Consider the following 18,164-nt stretch of genomic DNA (forward strand, 5'->3'; position numbering starts at 1 on the left):
AATGGCGAAGCAGAGCAGGCGGATTAGCTGAAGGCAGAGCAGTGCAAATCTGGAGGCAGAAGACAAGAAAAAGGCTGGACGTGGTGAACTGCAGAGGAGACTGAATGATCTGGCAGAGTCTGGATGTCTGAGCCAAGGGTTTATACCGCAGTGGCTTGATTGGAGATGAGGTTCAGGTGTGGAGGTTCAGCAGCTGCTGGCACTCAGGGGGACTGGCAGTAGTGATGTCCAAATGAAGCCTCGTGAACCACCTTCTTTATTTTCTGACCCCACCAGATGGTTGTATTGGTTTAAAGATAAAGGCTGAAGGACTGGCAATGAAGTGTGCTTTCAAACGTTTTTTGAACAGACAGTGCTATCTGGTGGCTTCAGAGAATAAAGACAGTGGTTCATGAGGCCTCAGAGGAACTCATGAGGAACCAGAAGGCCACACAGAGACAGACTGAAAACAAACACTAGACATTAAGGGTGTTTTCACACTTGGTCCTTTTCAGCCCTCTAAATGTATTCAGAGCAGTGACTCAGCATTTTTTGCGCATCTGTGAACACTCCAAGAGCACTCAGACCCCTCTGAAGCCAACCGAAATCAGACCACCTTGGGAGGTCAAATCATCACCATAATATAAAGCAATAGCCCCACCTGCAGGAGTTGGACAAAATAGCAGATACACCAGACAAACATTAGATTATGAGCTTTAATTTGGTATCACAGGGCTAATCTTTTTAACATCTCAAATTACACAAATAAAAGATTGTGCCTTTAAAAAAACTAGAGTTATAGCCACTGAGGATCAACACAGACTCAACTTCAGACTCTCTTAACAGAAGTCAAACATAATGAGCTTTAACAAACACAACCTCTGAACTGCTGTCCGAAGGGTTAAAGTCTTTCCTCCTGGGGCTCTGAGGGCCATGGCCAGGGGGTATAAATTTGTATCTGGGGTAAAAAGAGAGGGAGGGGGGTGTATTTTGGGTCTGAGGTGTGTGTGTGTGTATGTGTGTTGGAGGTGGCAGTGGTAACCACCTGTCTCATGTGTCAGTGTACAAGCGGAGCCCTGAGGCAGCTGCTCTCTGGTGAGTGTCCCCATATCTCTGCTTTTCTGTCGGTCCTGTCCTGCATTTTCATTTCTATACTGTCACATCTGCTTCTCTATGCACTATTAGGTCTCTTAGGGGAGTGCTGTTTCTATTTTGTCATTACTGTTTGGCTGCTTAAGACCTCTGACATGAGCTACAACCTTTTTGTTGTTGCAGTTCAAATCCAACAGAAGACTTCAATTGTAGCTACAAGTTTGTATTTCTTAAGGCATAAAACGTTTTCATGTCAAAATATGTCAGATTATTGTTAAGAGCGTGGAAGCACAGCAAGCCAGGTCAGTTACTACGGTAATATTTTTGGATAGATGCTAATCTGGTGTGCCATGAATATCCAGGCCTCAAGCAGAGAGCTGCTTGTGTTAAAAGTCAAACTCATGCTGCCTTTAAACTAATTAAACACCAGTGATATATTTAGCTTGAAGCTCAAGTAAAGACATAAATCAACAAGCTGAAAGGTCTGAGACAACACGAGACTCTTTTGTAGTAGCCAATATTATCACAAATGTATTGGTAGTGGCGTATGTCTGCTGTCACTACGAAGTAAATTTAAAAGCTCCAGTGTGTGAGATTAGGGAGATTTGGGGGCATCTAGCGGTACGGATTGCAGTTTGCAACCAGCTGAAACTTCTCCTGCTTACAATTCTTTCAGTGTGCTTTGTTTGGGAGTTTTTTTTTACGGGGAGCTGAACTGTCCGCAGAGGTGTCCTTCTCTCCAAAACAAATGGACCAGGTGACTTAAACCACTAAAATCACAGAATAAAGCAGCTTCTCATCACTGTTGGGCTCGTTACGGAAGAGCCGCTAGCCAAGCACCTGCTAATGTGTGTAATGTGTGCTAACCTTTCTTTTCTTATAATTTGAGCTCCAGACGTTCAGGAGAGTTTTACTGGGAGCCTAACTAAGTGGGATTTATACTTGTGCATCAGTTCTATGCAGAGCCTAAGTTGTAGCCTACGCCGGTGTGAGCAAGTACTTACACACCTTCAAAACATTAGTCGGCAGCAGGTTCTCTGTGAAGTGCCGTAAAGTTTAGTTGATTCAAAACACACAAACAGATTGCACATTAAACACACATTAAACATGGCTTAATAGAGACAATTTCAAACTCAAGTACACAAATCAGCTTCACTGTAACACGCAGCATTCACAGACAAAGCACATTTTCCCCATAAATACAACATGCTAATGTTTTTAGCACAAGCCTATGGTATTTTACATTGTCTAAATTAGCCTAGCAGCTAGCAGATGTTTCCTCCACTCATATGAAGCCAGGGACAACAGCAACATTTAACAAAGGTAACGTTACAAAATTTGGCTCCATTACAACTCACAAGGTTCACTGACAAAAAACTGTCTTATATGAAACAAGTTCCCAAACAAATACAACAAGCTAACGTTATTAGCACAAGCCTATGGCATTTTACATTGTATAAATTAGCCTAGCGACAAGCAGAGATTTCCTCTGCCCATATGAAGCCAGGATAAATCACACACAAGACTTAAAACGCTATTTTTGTGGAGGCTTTATTGTCTTCACAATTTATTTTTTCTTATTTGTGAAATTAAAGTAAATAAAAGCTTTGTTTCCACTGAGGGAAATGGTTTCAGCTTACAAAAACAGATCCTGCATTATCTGCATAGGACTGTCCCTCCCCAAAACAAACGGACCTGGTGATTTAAGGTGCTAAAACACTGAAAAAACGGTTTTACATTAAAAAAGTTTGTGGCACTCCTCCAGTACAATGGCTGACACGCAAAAAACATGAATGGCCCTATCTAGAGCCAGTGTTTGGTTTGTCCATTCTGGGTTACTGTAGAAACATGGTGGCGCAACTTGGTGATCTCCATGGATGAGGATACGCTCCGTGTGGAGATATAAACGGTTCATTCTTAGGTCAGGAAAACCCGATGATTCTTATTGTCAGGTGATTATGCACTCAAGAAAACATACTTATTGTATTGTATTCCATTTCTGCTAATATATCCCTCTGAATCCTACACACTGGACCTTTAAAGCAAAGATAAAATGTCTTGTCTACAAAGCAAAGATTTAAGTTAAAATTTTGATTTCTAGTAGCCAAAATTAGCCATACATAGATTAGATTGTCACAAATATAACAAATATACTGGTAGTGGTTCATATAAATACGAATATTTGCAGTAAATTTCAAAAATATTTTTGAAGGACTTTAAAAACAATGTTGCAATTACAGAGTTTGTCCACCAGAGGGCGCTAAGAAGTTTATTTCTCCAGCTGTAAAATATCACCCAGTGTAGGGGAGACCAGGGATGGTTGTAACAAAGGGATAGTTGTAACATTCTCAGTTTGGCCAATTAGAAACGAGCTGTGGTGACATCATCAACATAGTCCATGCCCATTTACAATTGGAGCTCACTGGTGAAGCTGCATGTCTCTGTGTCCAAATTTGTCTGTTCTAGAGCCAAAAAACAGTTTTTCAGGTGAGAAACCAAACATTTTCATCACAGTTGTTTTTTGCATAGTGTCCATTGTGTTGTATGCACAATTGTTTCACTTACATAGGTTCAAGTAGTAGTTTCTCTAGTTTATTTTGATGTGTTTCATTAGTGCTAGCTTTGAAGCTAAATGCTAAAAACTGTTAGCTCTTTCATGGCTGCTGGGCATAGGGAGGGTTGTAACAGTTCTTAAAAGTGTGGATTTTGGGCCTACGAAGCCTGCACCCCAGGCAAGGACATCTACATTTGCCACAACTGCCAATCAGATTAAAAATAGGCTATAGGTATTATGCCTTAGTTTGCTTAGATAATAGCTACTCTTCAAAAGTGTTTATTGTTCAACTGTTCAAATGCTGTTCAAACGTCAACCTTTTTTGTATTATACATTTCTATTTATTTTAATATTATAATTATTGTATTCTTACAAATTTATTGTTCCTTCTTTATTATTCATTGAAGTGCTTGAATACATTTAGCCTATTGTGAATCTTTTTTAAGCACAATAATTTAATTGTTACATCCATCCCCAGCTAGTGTTACAACTCACCCCGGTACTGGGGTACATTGTAACAATATACCTCTTTGTATTTGACATTAATTTCCATAATCTGTGATGGTGTAGTAGAGGTCAAAGTGTGTGTTATTTATAGCAGACAAATATAGGTACCACGTATCAAAATTTAAGAGCTCTAACAAAAAAACCCACTGAGTTACACTTGCTCAAACAAGAAGTGTTACAATCATCCCCGGTCTCCCCTATATTTTGGCCTAATTTTGAGGAATCCTTTTTTAAAATGTTTGCTTATGTTGTGTGTTTGTATTCAAATAGAATGTCAGATGATTGTTATCAGATCAGCATCAGAAATCTGTTATCGGTCAAGCTTAAGAAAAGAATTTTTAAATAACCCAAAAATTAACAACACTCCCCCAAGACTCATAAGGTCTCATTTATTACAAAAGCAAGCAAGCAAGCAAGAAAGAAAAACAGTTTAATTTAATGTTACAGTGTACAATCTTCAATGGAACCTATGTTTTTGGCTTGAACTTGTGATGATAAATGAGTCCTGTCATGCTTTGCTTGGTAAGTTTGCATGAAAATGACCCCAAATAAAATCCCGCCATCTAACCCGAGCAACCTCAATATCACAGCAGGTTTGATGCCCGTTCAGAGCCCCGTTGCTTGCGCTGAAAATGACCCTGCCTCTCCGCCGTGCAGGAATGGCCTCTACTGGGAACCTTTCAGAAGAGCAGGTGCACTGCTCCATATGTCTGGACGTCTTCACCAACCCTGTATCCATCCCCTGTGGACACAACTTCTGCCAGAGCTGCATCCTGGGATACTGGAAAACCAGCCCTTTGTACCAGTGTCCTATGTGTAAGAAGTCTTTCTACAAAAGGCCTGATATTAGCGTTAACACGGTTCTGAGGGAGATCGCAGAGCAGTTCAAGGAGATCAGGGTTAGAAGTGCGGAGGAAAAGGTGAGCAAGGACAAGGAAGTCGAGGGAGAAAGGAAGTGGATGATGGAGAGAAAGAAAAAGGAGGATGAGGAGAGGCTTTTGGAGAAAGATCAGATGCAGCAGGTGCTAGAGGAGCTGAAGCAGAAGCAGGAGCAGGAGAAGAGTAAGAAAGCAGAGAAAATGCCATCACAAGAGGAGTTACCACCGTTGATCCCCCCTGTGCCACCACCCAGAACCTCTCCTCCACGATCACCCAAAGTCACAGCTCAGGGTCCGCCACTGCCTCCTCTGCCCCAGACATCACCTCCACCCTCGCCTCAAATCGCTGCTTCTCCAACACCTCAAACCCCACCTCCACCTCCCTCCTCTTCCCTCCCACCTCTTCTGTGGGAGGAAGTCCTCTGTGATGTCTGCCTGGGTGACGGCAGGCCAAAAGCAATCAAATCCTGCCTCGTGTGTTTGACTTCCTACTGCGAGGAGCACCTGAAGTCTCACTCGTCCAGGTTCACCAAGCACAAGCTGATGGAGCCCGTTGCCAATATGGAGGACAGGATGTGTCCGAAGCACCAACGGCTTCTGGAGCTGTTCTGTAAGAAGGATCAGACCTGTGTGTGCGTGCTCTGCACCGAGACGGACCACAGGGCGCACTACACCGTCCCTGTGGAGAGGGAATGGACAGAGAAAAAGGTCAGACAGATGAAAAATCAGAGCTTTAGTTGGACAGATATCTGTCATTGGAGCAACTTTCAAGGTAGAAACCACATTTGTGGAGTTATTTGATTAGTGATATACACCTTTCACATGTATAGACAGTTTGATCCCAGTGAAGTTTCCTCACGGAGACAAAGAGACAGTCAGTGTGAGACAGTAACACAGATAAATAAAAGTGCAGAAAATATATATATTTGACCCAGATGACAACATGTATCTGCTAACTGACACTTTTTACTGTGGTAGAAGAAATCCCAATACAAGCTCCATGGGCATTGGGCAGTGCCATGTGTTTCGTATTTGAAGCCAGGACTAAATTACATCTGTAAAAGTAGAGCTATAGATATCATTTGTAAGCATGTCATGAACATGTGTGAAATCATGTTCTGCAGGCGCAGCTGAAGCGGACAGAAATAGACGTCCAGCAGATGATCCAGGACAGAGTGCAGAAGGTGGAGGAGATCAAACACTCGGTGCAACAAAACAAAGTGAGTTACAAACTGTTTCCTGGTACAATGCTAGTAGTAAATACATTGACATCAAGATTATTATTCATTATATTTTTGTCTGTATGTTCAGGCCAGCGCTCAGAGAGAGGTGGAGGAAAGTGTGCAGGTCTTCTCAGAGCTGGTGCGCTCCATCCAGAAGACTCAGAGCGAGCTGGTTTTGGCCATTGAGGAGAAGCAGAGGCAGACGGAGAGGTGGGCTGGAGGCCTCATCGCTGAACTGGAGCAGGAAATCGCCGAGCTGAAGAGGAGGAATACAGATTTAGAAAATGTGGCTCGGACCGACCATATCCACTTCTTAAAGGTAAGGGAGAGCATTTGTTTTATTGGGCATAGTTGGGTATCAGATCTCCATTTCAGAATCCAGTCCATCTCCGACTGAGATGTTAGCCATCTGAACATCTTTGCAAGTACCCAGTTTATTTTGAAGGAGACTGTGTGCATTTAACAGGCGTCATCTGTACATTTTCCCAGAGCTCATAACCATAGGTGAGGGTTGGGACATAGATGGATCAGTTAATCGAAAGCTCAGCTCTCTTCACCATGACGATCTGACACAGCCCCCACTGCAGACGCTGCGCTAGTCATGAACACTGGGTACAGACCTAAAGAATGAGATCGTGGATACAAGCGGCCAAAATGAGTTTCCTCCGTGGGGTGGCTGGGTTCAGCCTTAAAGATAGGGTGAGGAGCTTGAACATCCGGAGGGAGCTCGGAGTAGAGCTGCTGGTCCTTCGCGTCGAAAGGGGTCAGTTGAGGTGGTTCGGACTGCTGATCAGGATGCCTCCTGGGCGCCTCCCGCTAGAGCTGTTTCGGGCACGTCCCACTTGGTAGGATGCCCCAGGGCAGAACCAGAACACGTTGGAGGGATTACATATCTTGTCTGACCTGGGAACTCCTTGGGGTCCCCTAGGAGGAGCTGGAAAGCGTTGCTGGGGAGAGGGACGTCTGGGGTGCTTTGCTTGGCCTGCTGCCCCTGTGGATGGAAAATAGATGGATCTGTACATTTCCTGTGAAAATTGATTCATGTAACAAGCGTAAATTGACATGTATGCCTGAACCTCCAAAACTGACACTGGAAGGGTACCTAGAGTGTCATAGTTTGACGTGTAGGACCACTGACCAAATGGATTGATAAATTGGGAGTGAGAATGCGGGGACAGCTAGCGGACCATGAGGAGATACTTCTTCCCTGGATTAGAATCGCTGACTGCACCTTAAATGATCCTTGTTTCTGAGTCATTTCTTGTGCTCCATCTCTCTGCAGAGCTACCCAGCCCTCAGCACTCCTCCCTCTGTCAAAGACTGGTCTGAGACCAGTGTTCCCACTGACATATGTGTAGGCATGATCAGGAGAGCCGTGTCCAAACTGGAGGCAACGTTGAATGAAATGATCGAAAAACTGTCTGAAAGTGGTATGACTTCCTTTGACATTCTTATATATTTATTCATTCTGATTATAAGCTGAGCGCTTGACATGGTGTATTTTAAATGAATCTCATCTTTTGCTTCTTACAGAGATCAAGAAGATTGCGAAATATACAGGTAAACTTTTTTTTTGCATTTGCTATAATCCTTCTAAAAAACTCTCCAACCGCAGCCAACCACAAATCCTTTATGTCTCGTGTTTCTGCAGTGGACGTCACTCTGGACCCTGACACAGCCAACCCGTGGTTGCAGCTTTCTCAGGACAGACGTCAGGTGAGACACCTGGGTGCATGGCAGGACCTCCCAGACCATCCTGAGCGTTTCGACACAGTGGTCATTGTTCTGGGCCGCGAGGGCTTCACCTCAGGGAGACATTACTGGGAAGTTCAGGTGGGGGACAAGGACGACTGGTACATGGGTGTGGCCAGGTCTTCCGTCAACAGAAAGGGCAGGATCTCTGTAAGCACCACCCAGGGATACTGGGCTCTTGCCATGAAGAAAGGCCAAGGGTACCGGGTGTCAACATCTCCGCCAATAGCTCTGTTCCTCAACCCCAAGCTCAAGCGAGTGGGTGTGTACGTGGACTACGAGGAGGGGCAAGTGTCCTTTTATGATGTGAGAGCTTGGACTCATATTTACACATTCAAAGATAAGTTCATGGAGAAGATCTTACCCTTTTTCTACCTGTACTGCTGTGACAAAGCTTCTGATACCCTCGTGATTTGTCCCGTGAATGAAAAAACTGTGATCAAGCAAAGCTAAGGACAAAGTTTGACAGTAAAAACACTAAAGGTGAAAACTGACTGTGTTTTGTTGTAGCCAAACCTGTTTGGATGAAATTCTGTTTTATGTTTTGTGTATGTTCATTAGATGTATAACTCAGTTCAACAAATTAATGTGTACACATTACATATTCATGTCAGATCATGAAGGTTCCACAAAGCCTTAAAGGGATAGTTCAACATTTCAGGAAATATGTATCTTCACTTTCTTTCTGAGGGTTGAGCCTTGTTGCCATCAAGACATCTGGTTCAGTTTTTGTTTGTTACACATTAAAAGATATTTTTTGCGTTTCCGTTGTCTAAAGTTGGGGATGGTACCGATAGAACTATTCCATTCTGAGCCAAGGAAGAGGGCATACAGCAAGAGCTTGATGGAGCAGGGACATGCCCATTGCTGTTTAGTACTGTTTACTGTCTGTGGTGGAAATGCAACAGATCTACATTTACATGTCTGTTAGGATTATGTATGGTTCTTATGTTGTGTTCAACACAATGAATTTTCACATCCCATTATTAGCACAAGTTTGAATACTAGAATATTTTGTGTTAACTTGTCACATGCATGAATAACTCAAATCATATGAGCATGAAATCGCTGAATCGATGAATGAAATTCCTCCGGTACATCCTCAACGGAATACATCCTTGGTGAATCTCAATGCTGATTGGCTATCGCAGTGCAAATCAGTCTCCAAAGTTACTATTTTTTGCGCTACTTGCTTCATTCCTGCAGCTTAATTCGCTTTGCGTCCATCACGTCCATTGCGCTGCCCAGTGGGAATTTGCGTCTAATCATGTTTGTACATCGACCTGTCATTTACGTAATTCACTCACACGAATTGTTTTATTTGCACCAGGTGTGAACACAACATGATGGTCCTTTACGTGATGTGTGTGGTAGAATTGCAGTTTTAGATAATCATTACCACTCTCATAGCTGTAAACTAAATCTAGCAGGCAGTTAGCTTAGCTTAGCATTAATGGGGGTGTTATGTTCAAGGATATTTCTTCATGTTTTGTATGGATTAAACAAACATGATTTGACGTGATAACTACATAGACTGTATAAAATAATGGACGTAGCTAGTGTGACATCAGCCCTTGGTTTGTGGACTGCTGTTTTGAAACCTCAATTTCGGCATTTTGGATGTTGCCATCTTAGTTTTTTTGTAGCCTGAGGTGACCATATTTGAACGAGAGGGCGTAGCCGTGGAGGAGCAAGGGATGGATCTGACTCATCTGATTTGATTGGTAGCAATGCCTCACAGACAGCCTGTCACTCAAAGTGGCCTCACCCTTAATTACACATAACTTTAAGCCTTAATAAAATGTAAATGGGGGAGTTAGGTATAAATTCTTCCCCCCTGCACAGTTGTCATGAATGTTCAACCCGGTCTTACTCCAAAGTCGTTGAAAACCGCCACTTAGTCAGTGGCTTCCGCCATCAGACAGTGATGAGAAAGGCCGTTCTTTCACATCAGCATGATATGTAGCCGTTACCTGTTGTTTAAAGGCACTCGGTGGCGTCAGGAAGAAACGCAGCGGGACAACAACAAAAGAGTTTCCTTTTTTTGTTGCCTAAAGTAAACCATGTGCAGTTGTTGGTAAAACCTAACCATATGGGTTTGTTGTTCAATGGGAAAAAAATGTTGATTTGCAATGTTGTACTGACGTAGTGCCTTTATTTTGAAAGAGACTGTATGTACAATAAACTGTACAATGTATTTTAAAAACAGATGATGCATGTAACAGGCTGAACTTGACACGCCATCCCAAAACATCAACAACCAACGTACCCAGGGTACCTTACACGTCTTATGTGGACGTGAAAATTCCACCAACCAAACGTTAGTATGTGACGAGTTCGGAGTGAGAATGTGTTGGAATGTTGAATAGGCCAAAACTTTCTTTTTTTTCACCAGGCTGTAAACACGTTCTGCTTTAAAGTTGGGCATTTTAACATGGGCATCTATGGGGATTGACTCACTTGCCTGCCTCAAGTGGCCATTAGAGGAACTGCAGTTTTTATCATGTCCACGTTAGCTTCACTTTTCTGCACTGGAGAATGCCACATAATTCATGAACTGTAGAGTTGCTAGTGGATGGATTTACAACTGGACAGAGCCCGGCTTGCAGTTTCTTCCTGTTTCCGGTCTTCATTTCAAGCTAAAAATATTTACCATACAGACACAACAGTGGTTTTAATATTCTCATGTAACTCTCAGCAAGAAAGTGAATAAGCATATATCCTAAAATAAACTAGTCCTCTTAATGCATGACTTTGAAAACATCAAAACAAAGTGTAGTTTCTATTTCCCTGATTTCATGATTGCATGTTGATTTTTAATAAAGTGTGATTGATGCTGTAAAGGTTGTATGCTGAGGAGAAGTGTGTTCATGATTCATGACAATAAATGTTCTCTCAAACATTCCCAAAGGTCACTATTTCTGGCTACATGGACTTTTGGGGGAATACTTTTAAGTTTCATTTCAGTAAAATTATGTCACTTGACCACACCCACTACAGTAACTGGAGCCGTCTCAGCCTCTCAGTGCTCGTCTCGAGATGATGAGTATTGAATTGTTTGTTGTGCTATACTTACGGTGTATGGTTCTGCATGTGAGAGACAGTTTAGGCCTCTGAAAGTGACAGAAGAACTACAGGGAGTCAGGTGAGTCATTTTTTAAACACATTTTGATGTTTTTCTGTTGTTTTTAATCTTAGAATACAGAACTGTAAGAATGTGATGCAGAATTAAAATATGCAAGTCGATTCATGTGAATGTGAGTCATTGGGCGGGTCTGGATTTGCATTGTAAACAGCCTAAAAATAGATCTGATTTTAAGGTTTTATCTAACTTTTTGGCTCTTTTTTTTTTGCAGCTTTTGTGTCTCTGTTCAGTGTCAGGCAAACGTGATGTAATGTCATGTTACACATGCTGCTAACAAGCCCTAAAACACAGATATATAAAGCATAAAAACTGCATTCTCTCCCACAGAGATTCCATAATGTCTTCCTTCAGTGTCCTTGCTTCATTGCCGGAGAATCATTTCCAGTGTCCGATCTGTCTGAACGTGTTCAGCGACCCGGTCACCACACCTTGTGGTCACAACTTCTGTAAGACCTGCCTGAGCGAGCACTGGGACCAGAGCGAATTATGCAGCTGCCCGGTGTGTCATAAAAGATTCCACATGAGGCCCGAGATCTCCACAAACACAGTCATCGAAGAGATTTCAGTCTGCATCAAGAAAAGGAAAGTTGAGGAACCTGAGAGCAGCGCTGATGCACCGTGGCAGGTGAAGTGCGATGTGTGCTCAGAGATCAAATTCAAGGCCCTGAAGTCCTGCCTGGTGTGTCTGACGTCGTACTGTGAAGCCCACCTGGAGCCTCACCAGAGAGTTCCCTCTCTGATGAGACACAAGCTGGTGGACCCGGTGGAGAATCTGGAGGAGAGGGTGTGTGAGAAGCATCAGAGGATCCTCGAGGTTTTCTGCAGGGAGGAACAGGTGTGTATCTGTCTGCTGTGCAGTGAGACGGACCACAAAAACCACGAGATGGTGCCCGTTGAAGAAGAAGGGGCTCGGCAGAAAGTAAGTATTTTGTTAAATACCTCAGAATAAATTGAACCCTAAATAAAGGACTGGCTGGCTCAATGACGTTTTTTATTTTAGGAAAACATTGAGTCCAAGATGGCAAACATCAAGTTGATGATTGATGACAGGATGGAAAAGATAAAGGAATTCACCCACTCTTCTGAAATGAGCAAAGTGAGTACTTGGAAATTTTTTTGCACACTTATAAATACGTAGAAAAATCGACGTCGACATCGAAATCGTGCTAATGACATTTTATTTTTATAGGAAAAAGCAAATGAGGAGATAGATGACAGTGATAAGCTCTTCAACACTCTGATAAATCATGTACAAGTGGCACAAACAAAACTGAGATCTAATATCAAAAAGAAGCTCCAAAAATCCCAAGAGAAAGATGAAGCAATGATTGGAGAACTGCAGGAGGAAATCAGCCAACTGCAGGGGAAGCACTGTGTGCTGGAGGAGCTTTCACAAAGTGACGACTACTTTTACCTTCTGCAGGTCAGTCAATGCGCCATTGTGAGCATTAATACTTGTGTGGTGGTGTGTCTGTGTCACTCTGCAGTTACGCCTCCAAAACACTAGTCAGCGGTGGAGGTTTCTGTGAAGTGCTGTAAAGGTTAGTTGATTCAAAACACACATTAAACACACATTAAACATGGCTTAATAGAGACAATTTCAAACACAAGTACACAAATCAGCTTCACTATAACTCGCAGCATTCACAGACAAACACTTGTCTTTATCTGGACACATTTTCCCCACAAATACAACATGCTAATGTTTTTAGCACAAGCTTATAGCATTTTACATTGCATAAATTAGCCTAGCGGCTAGCGGACTTTTCCTCTACTCATATGAAGCCAGAGACAACAGCAACATTTAACAAAGGTAACGTTACAAAATTCGGCTCCATTACAACTCACAAGGTTCACTAACAAAACAACTGTCTTATACTAAACACATTTTCTAAACAAATATAACATGCTAATGTTTTTAGCACAAGCTTATAGAATTTTACATTGTATAAATTAGCCTAGCAGCGAGCACTTTTCCTCTACTCATATGAAACCAGGGACAACAGCAACATTTAACAAAGGAAACGTCACAAAGTTCTGCTCCATTACAGCTCACAAGTTTCACTGACAATACAACTGTCTTATGTTTTTTCCAAACAAATATAACATGCTAACGTTATTAGTACAAGCCTGTGGCATTTTACATTGTATAAATTAGCCTAGCAATGAGCTGAGATTTCCTCTGCTCATATGATATCTCACACATAAGACTTAAAATGCTGTTTTGTGGAGTCGTAGGGTACGCCTTAGCCGTTGGTACAGCATCGATTCAATGCAAAAGTATAACATCCCATTAGAGGTGCTGGCAGGTGGATTTACTACAAGACAGGGTGAGACAAGTGGTTTCCCTCAGTTTCCAGTCTTTGTGCTGTGTTATACATGTGTCAAGACAAATGACTACAACAAAATGTCTGCTTGGGTGCAGATGGTCGGCTTTAAAAAGAGATTAAATATAACCCTGTGCCACTCATGATCATGTGTTTGTGAATCACTGCAGACTTTGTTGGCCCTGAGCACCACATCAGACACCAAGGACTGGTCTAAGATCAGGGTTTACTCAGACCTGTATGTGCAGACGTTGAGGAGAGCCATGACTCATCTTGTGCACACTTTCCAATCAGAACTGAAAACTCTGACAGACACGGGTAAGGATCAACAAATGCATTTGCTTCATCACTGAGGATGTCTCCATTTTATGAGTTTCCATAACTGAGGTGTGTTTTTTTTTACTTGTGTCAGAACTAACCAGGATGAGACAGTATAAAGGTGAGATCATAAATACACTGTACTCACTTTTCTGATGAGTTATTATGAAGTATGAGAGCTTTAACTGAACTTAATTTCCTCAGAGTCCGTCACCTTTGACTCAGCTACAGCTGGTAGCTACCTTGTGGTGTCCGACCATGGGAAATGTTTGAAGTACAACAAAGCTGCAAGCCCCCCATGGTCTGATGACCCAGACAGGTTCAACCAACCCATGATTTTAGGGACGAAGGGCTTCACCTCTGGGCGTCACTACTGGGAAGTCCAAGTGGGCCTGAAAACAGACTGGGACGTCGGCGTTGCAAAGGAGACGGTAACCAGAAAAGGGAGGATAACCCTGAAAAGAGAAAATGGCTTCTTTGCCATAGGAAAGAGGGGCCTCGATTATGAAGTTCATTGTACAACCTATACAGCTCTCCATCTGTGTCCCAGACCAAGCAACGTGGGAGTGTATTTGGACTATAATGAAGGCAGAGTCTCTTTCTTTGATGTTGACAGGAAGTTGCACATTTACTCCTTTACCGGAGAATCTTTCTCAGAGAAACTGTTCCCATACTTCTATCTGTACAGCTGGGTCAAGAAACCAAAGCCTTTAGTTATTACCCCTATGTAAGAAGAAGAAGCATCTGTTCTTTCTCTCATTCACTTCCCTCAACATGCTGAAGAATAACCAAACAGCATTAAGTAATTGTTAGGACAAACCTCACAACTCGTATAAGGTCCTTCAAAGGTATCTTCAAATACTTCATGTCCCTGAAACCTGTACAACCTAAGCTAAACTTGTAACAACTGGTGACCCAGGTGAGAGTGGACTCAAATGCACCACTCTGGAGACAGTTTGGATACAATAAGGGCCCATTTATGCTCCCTTTACGTACGAAAATGTGTACGTCCGTTTCAAACGATGTTACCGTCACTGCCCACATACTTCCATGCGCCCTTTACGTTGGCATGGATGTTAACCAATATATCCACCAGGAGGCAGCCCAGCATCAAAAGCTTATGACAACAACAAACTCAAAAACAAACATGGCGACTGTGGAGGAGATATTGATAATGTACCTCTTGCATAAAAGACAAAAACAGAGGCAGCGTTGTAGGAGGCGGTGGTCGGTGAGGCCGGTGAGGCCGTTAAATACATCGCGACTGGAGGATGGAGAATTCTTTTCTCTAGTACTGCCGATGAGAGAAATTGAATTGTTATTTCTTCTTCGTGTCTCACTAGAGCTACGTATCGGGTAGTGACAACAACACTGTCCCCACGGTTCCCGGTGGTACTGCTCCGTAAGCTTTATGGAAACGTGCAGAAATACGGACAAAATGAACGCGGAGCACGGACAGAAGGCTCTGTCCGTATCTGGATCCGTATTTAACGTTGAGCATAAATGGGCCTTAACAGTCTTTACTGGTCAAAACGTAGGTTCGGAACACAGAACGACAATCAGTGGAGGCAAACAAATCCAATAGGGATGAGGCACAGTCAATTAACAGGCTAAAGAAAAAAACAAAACAAGGAAAGAACACAGCGAAACAAAAGGCTGGAACGCTAGACACACAAGGAGCTATGACGAACTGGCACTGGAGGACACAGGTGAGGCTAATCAGACAATCAGACAGAGGTGAAGTCATCAAAAGGGAGGGAAAACACACAGGGGCAGGAAGTGAAGTGATCTGAAACAAGAGGAGATGTGAGTTTCAAAGTAAAACAAGAAACACCATGAAGGAATGAAATACACAAAAAAAAACAACGAAGGAACTCGAGCTGTGACAAAAAGGTTATATAAGTCAATAAACCATAATTATAGATAAAAGTACTGAAATCAATTTAAATAATTAAAAAAAATACACATAAAACATTCTGATACAAAAGATTTCTAAATTTCTCAATATTTGAACTATGTATATTATTTAGTTTTTTAAGATATGCTTGTTTTTATTAGCATTAGCATTATTAGTTAGTTATCTGCGCAGTTTTGCACCACGTTATGTAACAATGTCATCACGAGTGTACAGCATGATGACACGGAGGACAGGAGCCTTAGCTTTCTGCTGCAAAGAGAATTAATATTCTAGCTGTTAAGATTTTTATTCTAGATTGATATATACAGGGTTATGCAAACAAGGATCTCCTGTGGTCATTATGGGGAAATACCAGCGCCACAGGGCACTGTCACCATGTTTGCACTGTACATAAGGTAGCTTTCTGCTGCCAAAACAACTGCTGTAGCTACCACATTTTGTATTTTAGATGGATTTAAATTGGATAATTGAAACAACAGTCCATCATTTTAAAAAGGGTTTAGGGCCTGTTTATACGCTTCCGTATATTTAACGGTATTTATCTTTGTGTTTGCACCTAAAATTTACACATAACCAGCGTTTTTCTCGACGAAAACAGATTTTCAAAAACGGTTTCCATAGTGAAAGTTTTTAAAAATATCCATTTCTATGGAGATGTGTAAACAGGAAAGACGGAGATTTTGGAAAACTATGACATTGCAACCCAGTTCGCGCATGCCCATTAATCGCCCGGTAAACACAACCGCAATGGCGGCTATATGCCGCGTTGTTTACGTTTTGTTAGCACTTTTGGGACTACTTATGAGCTTACAAATAAACTTAGCACTGCTGCATCAACATCACCACTACATCGGCGCACAAAGACGTCTGCTGTTCCCAATATTAGTAATTTCATAGCACCTAACTATGCTACATAAAGGTTAAAATGTAGTTTCACTGTTTTTATCACTAGCCCAAGAGAAAAAACAAAGCACTGTGCATGCGCAGAATGTTCTTCTATGGTGTTTGACAAATGGTGTATCGCCACCTACTGGCCTAGCATGCTAATTGCGGCAAAAAGCTGCCGTTTTTGTGTAAACAAGGACATCGTTTTCATAACTCATCGTGTAAACCTGGAATTTTTTTTATATGGGATAAATAAAAATCTATTTTTATTTGTATCTGTGTAAACAAGGCCTGAGACCTCTCAAGTGACTTTTTTCCAAATAAAAAAGCACCTAGGACAAATCTAGTGATTTTTTGGAAAGACTATAACTCCTCTTCCGCGTGGGTACCAATCAACCACTCAGTAATCCCGATTGTTTGTCCTGGGACTTCCCTCTTCTTTCTTTTTGTTCCGAATGATTCAAACTTGAAAATGTATATCTATTTTTTTTCTCAGAGTACTGTACACAGAGTTTTTATAAGAGTGAGTTTATTCCAGTGTCTCCTTATTCATGATATTAAAATTCCACAGTCTTTACAATTGCATACATTTACAGTTTTTGAAATAAAAGGTAGATTTAGATGCGCTGGGATCATAATAGGTGCTGGAAAATAACAATAGCTAATGCTAAAGATAGTTATGTAAATTTTAGTGACAGTCAAGATCACTGTGATGTGGAGTGTATTAACTTTGATGCATTCAGTTACTCCTGTAGACACTAATGCCCCTTTGCCACTGCCACTTACACTCGCTGTCAGCCGGCTTTTTAATGTAATGGGAAAGGTTCAAATTGGCATTCACACCCAGGTCAAATGACTCTGCAGTAGTCATAGGTATTTATCAGCTCCGTCTCTGATTGGCATTGATGGAAACACAACACCTGGGTGAATGCTTTACGCTCCACGTCTATGTGCCATAGCCTGACATGCACCTCCCCAGAATGTAACTACATGTCATGGTGACACAGACTTCCTGTCTCTTTCTGTGAGCTGAAACCATTTCCCTCAATGGAAACAAAGCTTTTATTTACTTTAATTTCACAGACAAGAAATAATAAATTGTAAAGACAATAAAGCCTCCACAAAAACAGGATAAAACATTTATCCTGGCTTCATATGAGCAGAGGAAATCTCCGCTCGTCACTAGGCTAATCTGTACCATGTAAAATGCCATAGGCTTGTGCTAATAATGTTAGCATGTTATATTTGTTTGGAAAACGTGTCTGGATAAAGACGAGTGTATTTGTGTTTGAAATTGTCTCTATTAATCTATGTTTAATGTAGCTATGTTTCCATCCAAAAGTGATTCGAATCACTGGGAAACGCGCATTAAAAGAAATACGAATCCTGTGTGTTTCCATTAAATGTACGGACTTTGGTGACAACTACGAACTCGCACGAGTTTTCCGCAGAACCGTTTTCTGGCGGTTGGCAACCAGCTTGTAAATGCATTACCGCCTTCCCGACCCAGAGTGTGGATATCACCATGGAGAGAGGTGCGCTACATCAGACTTAATTCAAACGTAACTGTTTCCATCCCCCGTTTT

The 18,164-nt window shown here is 41.9% G+C and overlaps 2 protein-coding genes across 3 annotated transcripts; both read left to right on the top strand.

Annotated features, from left to right (window-relative positions):
* The first annotated feature begins 1,011 nt into the window (after nucleotides 1-1,011).
* Nucleotides 1,012-10,889, top strand: LOC125884028 (E3 ubiquitin-protein ligase TRIM7-like). 2 transcript variants are annotated; one of them, XM_049568740.1, is made up of 7 exons: nucleotides 1,012-1,074; nucleotides 4,790-5,718; nucleotides 6,135-6,230; nucleotides 6,322-6,552; nucleotides 7,516-7,663; nucleotides 7,767-7,793; nucleotides 7,885-10,889. In XM_049568740.1, the coding sequence occupies exons 1-7, from the start codon at nucleotides 1,032-1,034 to the stop codon at nucleotides 8,436-8,438; spliced, it is 2,028 nt and encodes a 675-aa protein (XP_049424697.1). In that variant the 5' UTR covers nucleotides 1,012-1,031; the 3' UTR covers nucleotides 8,439-10,889. The 2 variants fall into 2 exon arrangements, with proteins under 2 accessions (XP_049424697.1, XP_049424699.1); XM_049568742.1 differs by having other exon boundaries at nucleotides 1,034-1,074; nucleotides 4,723-5,718.
* A 129-nt stretch (nucleotides 10,890-11,018) lies between these two features.
* Nucleotides 11,019-16,868, top strand: LOC125884029 (zinc finger protein RFP-like). Its single transcript, XM_049568743.1, has 7 exons — nucleotides 11,019-11,130; nucleotides 11,458-12,049; nucleotides 12,131-12,226; nucleotides 12,320-12,553; nucleotides 13,628-13,775; nucleotides 13,870-13,896; nucleotides 13,980-16,868. Exons 2-7 carry the CDS (start codon nucleotides 11,468-11,470, stop codon nucleotides 14,504-14,506), a joined length of 1,614 nt encoding a protein of 537 aa, XP_049424700.1. The 5' UTR covers nucleotides 11,019-11,130; nucleotides 11,458-11,467; the 3' UTR covers nucleotides 14,507-16,868.
* The last annotated feature ends 1,296 nt before the right edge of the window (nucleotides 16,869-18,164 follow it).

The sequence above is a fragment of the Epinephelus fuscoguttatus genome, linkage group LG23 (genome assembly GCF_011397635.1).
Source record: "Epinephelus fuscoguttatus linkage group LG23, E.fuscoguttatus.final_Chr_v1".
Taxonomy (NCBI): Eukaryota; Metazoa; Chordata; class Actinopteri; order Perciformes; family Serranidae; genus Epinephelus; species Epinephelus fuscoguttatus.

Bases quoted from the DNA above. Each gene is read 5' to 3' on its own strand.
- LOC125884028 (XM_049568740.1), top strand. From the start codon at position 1,032: ATGTGTCAGTGTACAAGCGGAGCCCTGAGGCAGCTGCTCTCTG. The intron at 5,719-6,134 runs GTCAGACAGATG...CATGTTCTGCAG, and splicing joins GGGAATGGACAGAGAAAAAG to GCGCAGCTGAAGCGGACAGA. The intron at 6,553-7,515 runs GTAAGGGAGAGC...ATCTCTCTGCAG, and splicing joins ACCATATCCACTTCTTAAAG to AGCTACCCAGCCCTCAGCAC.
- LOC125884029 (XM_049568743.1), top strand. From the start codon at position 11,468: ATGTCTTCCTTCAGTGTCCTTGCTTCATTGCCGGAGAATCATTTCCAG. The intron at 12,050-12,130 runs GTAAGTATTTTG...TTTTTATTTTAG, and splicing joins AAGAAGGGGCTCGGCAGAAA to GAAAACATTGAGTCCAAGAT. The intron at 12,554-13,627 runs GTCAGTCAATGC...GAATCACTGCAG, and splicing joins ACTACTTTTACCTTCTGCAG to ACTTTGTTGGCCCTGAGCAC.